Raw genomic sequence first — 6,183 nt, 5'->3', positions numbered from 1 at the left:
TTTGCCGCTGAGCTAAATCCCCAGCCCCGCAGAACACATTTTGAATAGGACTTCTAATATTTGTGGAAAGAGTGACTGACCCCAAGTGCTGTTTCAGGGGAAATAACTGATTAGCCCAGAAGAACAAAGATGCAAGCAACATAATTACCACCAACACATGCTTCCCTGAAAGCTTCTCTCTCTTGCATCCAAATATTATTTCCACTTGGGAAACATAGATTAATAAATAAAAAGTAATTTTTTGACCAGGAGTGGTAGCACATGCCTGTAGTCCCAGCACTCAGGAGGCTGAGGCAGAAGGATCACTGTGAGTTCAAGGCCAGCTTAGGCTACATAGTGAGTTCAAGGTCAGCCTGCACTGCATAGTGAGAGTCTGTCTCAAAACAAAGTAATTTTTATCATTTTAAATTAAAAACTTCAAATGTTTCTTTAATAGGAGGATATGATTACTAAAAGAAGAGCTGAACTTATTTTGGAGAGAGAGAGAAAAAGGAAAGAGATGGTAAGTAAATTATATTGGTTAAAAATAAATCAAAACACCCGTTCATGATCTTAACATGTAAAATAAAAATCTCAAAGGAGCTATACAGATTTACATAGGATTAGTGAAATTACATATTATTTCTATTTTGGTTATTCTTTTTGATATGCCAGCTATTTACACTGACTTTTTATTGTTTTTATCATCAGAAAAAATAAACATTCCTTAAAGAAAAACCCCACTTAACACATTTAAATAATGTCATACAAAATGTAACAGTACACAGAAAGGAGGTTGTTTGAGATTTTCATCTTCACTTTTCACACTTCCAGCCAGTGCTGAGGGAGCTGAGCAGGAGGTAGACTATTGATTGTCTCAGGGTAAGGCCTGGAGGAGGGGTACAAACCCTCACACAGACACCTAAGCAGGATGCTCAGTATAGCTCCTTTTCTCTACCTGCTATTATCTTTTAAAGATAAGCCTTGAGGATTACAGGTTTTGTTTATTGAGAGAGCAGCTATTTCAAATATAAGGAAAAGGAAAAAGTAGTGAGAGGACTAAATGGTTTCAAAATTTTCCAAAGAAGAAGTCAGAACTGAGAAACCATGGCTCCCATCCTCTTCCTGCACCCCGACAAGCCCAAACCCAAGCTCCAGGTGCCTATCAAAGGAACAAAGTGTCTGATCATCTAGGATATTAGGAAAGAGAAAATGAAAAGCCAAACAATAGACAAGGGCCAGAAAAGAGAGAATGTTGAGCATTATTTAGGGTTGGAGCCCTTTGATAACTGGATGGGGAGAGATAGAAAGTGACATGCCGAGATAACTCTAAATTAAGATAACTTCCTTTCTGACCAGAGGGCAAGCTCCAGTTGAGACAAGGAATACTGCAGGGAGAATGGTGTGGAGACAGGGCAGGAGGAGATAAATAATAAACTTCATTTTTTTGTGCAAAAGGAACTATAGCATTTGAAGTCTATGCACACAACTTAGTACCACATTCTTGCCATGGTTTTTAATAATCATTCATGAAATAATCTTGTTTCTCAGGCTATAGTCTCCTAAAAGGTCAGGGCAGTGACATTATCAGTACAGTGCTTTATACCAAGTGACTGTAATGGCATAATCACATACCACATACCTTTCTGGGAGCTTTCCGTGTGTGTGTGTGTGTGTGTGTGTGTGTGTGTGTGTTTTCTGGTAATGTGTATTGAATTCAGGCACACTATGCCACTGAGCTGCATCCCAGACCTTTTTTATTTTTTATTTTGAGGTAGAGTCTCACTAAGTCACTAATTTACTCAGGCTGGGCTTGAGCTTGCAATCCTCTTGCCTCAGTCTTCCAAGTGCTGGGATTGCAAGCACAGGCCATTGTAACTAGCTTGGATTTCTCATTTATTAAGTCAATTAATGCTCCCTGAAACCTTTTAAACTGCCTTACTTTTATTACTCCTATTTTACAGATAAAGGAACTGATCTCATCCCAGTTAATATAACTAATATGTTTTTATAGTCTTTGTGCTGCATTATTATTTCTGAAGATCATGAAAATGTGACAAACTGTAGACATTTAATAGCATGTAATACTTTGTCCATTTACATACTTATGGGGTTGCTGTGACATCAGTCTTGAAAGTCATAAATTTCTGAATTCCAGATATTTAAAATTTTACTATATGTTATGGTTTGTTTGTGGATGTCCCCTCAAAGCTTCGTGCAGTCATGGGACAGGCTTCTAGAGTTTATGATTGATCCATGGTCCAATGCTGGGATTATGGGTGTGAGAGCTACACCTGCCCTGTGGTAGGTAGCCTGCATATGATATAAGAGAGGAAAAGAGGCTTGCTCTCTGCTGCTGCTGCTGCCTTTTGCTCTTGCTGCTTTTGCTCTTTTCTGCGGCCATGAACTGTTGCCCTCTGCCATGTACCACCCTGCCTTGGAGCCAGCCAAGTATCGACTGAAACCTCCACAAACTGTGAGCTAAATAAACCTTTCCTTCCTTAATTCTGGGTGTCAGATATTTTGTCCCAGCAACCTGAGAAAAGTAACCAAGACACTGTGTCACTAGATGACCAACAAATACCAAGTTTGTTATGGTTGATACACTGTGTCAACTTGGGGAGTCTAGAGGTTTGGCTAAGTGACTCAGCAGTTCTATATCCTGGGGTGCAAAGGACATGCCCTTCCTGCTGTAGGATGTTATTCATTGTGTCAATGTGAGAAGTTTAGAAGGTTAACTATGTGAGTGTCACCCCCTGAGTGGGGGTAGCCTTCCTATGGTATAAGGGAGGGAAAGAGGCTTGCACACACTGCCATTTCCCCCTTTGCTCTAGTTGCTCTGCTATCTTCTGCCTCAGAGCCAGCCAAATATGGACGGAAACCTCCACAAACTGTAAGCTAAATAAACCTTTCCTTGCTTAATTTTGGGCATTGGGTATTTTGTCTCAGCAACGAGAGAAAAGTACCTAAGACAGAATTTGATACCAGAGGAGTGGGGTCATTGCTGTGACTATACGTGACCATTCCTTTCAAGAGCCTTTGGAAATGGCTTGTGGGAAGAGTTTGGAAAGGATTGGAGATGTTGCCTGAAAGAGTAGAGCTTGAATACCTTCAGCTGTTCTGTTTGGGAGATTCTGGTCAGAGCTCAGAAGATCAGAAAGTTGATAGAAATCCTGCCGGTAAAGACCAGATTCAGGAGGTTTCTGTTGGGAAGAAGGACTTCATTGGTTGTTGGACTCCAGATGATGTATGTTATGGCTTGGCAGAAAGTTTGTCTGCATTTTGCTCGTGTCCAGAGACTTTGCCTAAGACTTAGATTAAAGGCGGCAGCAGACTGATTAATCTGGCAAAAGAAATTTCAAGGCAGTCGAATGTTGGGAAGTGGCATGGCTATTGTTGGGGGCTTTTAGCCAGATTTATATTGAGAATCAAGAGCAAAGAACCCAGCAGGATGATTAAAAACGTTGTGAGTTTGGCCAGAAAGGAAGCTTCAGTAGAGCTGTGGACTGCAAAGATAAGGCTGAGGAGAACTCTATTGCTGAGAAGGAACAAGAGAATGGAAAAGATGGCCTGGGGCACTGGAAGCAGCAAGTCTCCACCCTTTGCAGCCTCAAAACTTCAAAGGCAAAAGACCTGGCCTTGAGCAAGAAGCTGCAGAGTACCATGTTCCAGAATGGTGGCAGCTGCTGCACCAGGTTCCAGAATGGCGGTGGCATAGAGAATTTGCTCCTCAGAATTGGATTCAGAGTGCCCAGTGATCCAACCACTCAACCCCTATAGCCAAGAGAGAGGAAAGCCTGGCTACTGCTCCAGGTGGCAGCAGACCTTGGCATCATCCATGTGGCCCTGGCTTTAGGTGCATGGAAAATGAAAGAATTCTGAAGTTAAAGAGGCTTCCACCCAGATTTCAGAAGGCCTGGGAGGCCAGGCAGTGTGCCCCTGAGAGGGCAGTGTGTGAGGCTGTGAGTGTGAAGCAAAAGGTGCCCTGGAGACCTCAGAAGTTTAGAAAAGCCAGGACCGCGGATCACCTGAGGAAAGCTGCAAGGAGGGAGCAAAGCAGGCCTAAGAGAGAAGCCATGGAAGCTGTAACCACTGGAAGTGCCATAGGGGTGGATTCATGCAAGCCCTTTGGAGCTCACAATGTGCCACAGATTGCTTCAGATGCTGGGCATGGAACTACAGGACATAGCATTAGCCCTGCTGGATTTTGGACTTGCTTTAGTCCCAGTGCTCTGTATTCCCCTGTTTGTACCTTTTGGAACAGTAATGTTTATTTTGTGCCATTGAATGTGGAAGTGTTTAACTTTTCATTTTTACAGGGGCACACAGCTAAGAGTTTGCCTTACATCTCAGAGGAAACTTGGGATTTGGACTCTTTCAGCAATGCTGAAACTGTTAGGACTTTGGCAACTCTTGCAGATGAACTAAATGCCTTTTGCATAAAGAGATGTGTATGAGTCTTTGGTGGGGGCGAAATGTTATGGTTCTAATGTAATATAATGTCTTTGTCTCTGGAAACTGGTTTAAAGAAATGTGTCTCCTTGCCAAGTTGACAAGGGGTGGATTGTTATGGTTGATACATTGTGTCAACTTGGGGAGTCTAGAGGTTTGGCTAAGTGACTCAGCAGTTCTATGTCCTGGGGTGCAAAGGACATGCCCTTCCTGTTATACATTGTGTCAATGTGAGAAGTTTAGAAGGTTAACTATGTGAGTGCCACCCCCTGGGTGGGGGTCGCCTTCTTACAATATAAGGGAGGGAAAGAGGCTTGCACGGCACTGCCATTTCCTCCTTTGCTCTTGTTGCTTTGCTATCTTCTGCCTCAGAGCCAGCCAAGTATGGACTGAAACCTCCACAAACTGTAAGTTAAGTAAACCTTTCCTTCCTTAATTTTGGGCATTGAGTATTTTGTCTCAGCAACAAGAGAAAAGTAACCAAGACAAAGTTATTATAAAATATCCTGATAATTTATTAACAGTATCATTTGGCACATACTCTGTATATATAGAAAAAGGGAATGTTTTCTTCCTTAGATTGGTGTTAGAGAAGATGATGAGATTAGTGAGGAAGAGCCTGATGAGGATGATGATGATATTGAGAATATCCTTGAAGTGTTTACAAAAGAAGAAGAAGAGATGAGTGAGGACGATGAACAGGAAGTCGATGCAGTTGAGCGCTTGAGAACTGAACTGGCAGAAAAATTTGAAACAGATATGACTAATTTACAAATGATACAGGTTATGACTTTTCCTTCATTTTTTATAATTCAAAACATAACATTTAAGCATGAAACCAAAGCAATTTGGTTAATGCCTTATTTCAAGACTACATTTCAAAAGAAGTATATATTTTAGGGTTGTAATTTCTTTGTCAGTACTACTTAATTATGAAAACAATTCCATAAATCAAGGACAACTGGGAGCCCTCACAGGGTCAGGTAAGGTTAACTGCCAGGACTCAACCACTTGCCAGCTAAGAAAGTCTTGCTTTTTACACTGAAGTAGTCACCAGAAGTGTCTGTGTAGTGTGAATGGCTGATCTTTTTCCCACCAAATATGTTTGGTTTTATGATTTCTCTCATTAGGAAGAATTTGAGAAGTTTTTGATACCAATATTTTCTGTTAATGGAGCTCGAAAAATCCATATTGTACAATATTCATTGAATACAAAGCTGAAGCCACTGGTGGAAAATCGTGCGAGCATTTTTGAGACATGTAATGCAGTATCAGCACACCTTGCACAGAAAATGCTTGCCTTTACCTACAAGTATATAAGCTCGTTTGGCTATTGGGACCCTGTAAAGGTAATTTCAGCAAGTGTATCTGAAAGCCATATTCTTTCTGTTTTTTTTTTTAAAAATAAAGGTATATCTAGGAAGAAAACTGAATAATTCCAAAAATTGTAATCATTATGTAGTATTCCTAACTAGCTATAAAAATATTTGGGGATTTCAAATGGAATCATTCAACTTCCAACTTTTTTTTTTTTTACCAAGTATGTAATGTGAAGCAGACACCTCACCCCACCCTTGAGTTTCTTCTTATCCCTAGCGTGTATGCCTACCCATGAACTTCCCTGCAACTTAAGAATAATGATACTGACACATTCACCAATAGCGACTGTCAAGGAGACAGATGTTAAGGAGAATCAATATTAACAATACTGTGTTACACCTACTCTGCTGAGTCTAGGGAAAGCTGATGCTT

General features: G+C 41.0%; 1 protein-coding gene across 7 annotated transcripts in view; it reads left to right on the top strand.

The window, feature by feature from the left end:
• Ak9 (adenylate kinase 9) overlaps positions 1-6,183 on the top strand; it is a 127,818-nt gene that overhangs the window by 98,487 nt on the left and 23,148 nt on the right. For 6 of the 7 annotated variants that reach the window (XM_013512375.1, XM_005372537.2, XM_013512310.1 and 3 more), the window contains 3 exons: positions 437-502; positions 5,011-5,214; positions 5,562-5,780. In XM_013512375.1, the coding sequence (XP_013367829.1) occupies positions 437-502; positions 5,011-5,214; positions 5,562-5,780 (489 nt within the window). The remainder of the gene's footprint in view (positions 1-436; positions 503-5,010; positions 5,215-5,561; positions 5,781-6,183) is intronic. The other variant, XM_005372538.2, reaches the window with a different exon arrangement.

The sequence above is a fragment of the Chinchilla lanigera genome, unplaced genomic scaffold (genome assembly GCF_000276665.1).
Source record: "Chinchilla lanigera isolate Chin_1 unplaced genomic scaffold, ChiLan1.0 scaffold00001, whole genome shotgun sequence".
Classification (NCBI taxonomy): domain Eukaryota; kingdom Metazoa; phylum Chordata; class Mammalia; order Rodentia; family Chinchillidae; genus Chinchilla; species Chinchilla lanigera.
Note: the sequence above shows the minus strand (reverse complement) of the source record. Positions and strands in the feature narration are given on the sequence as shown.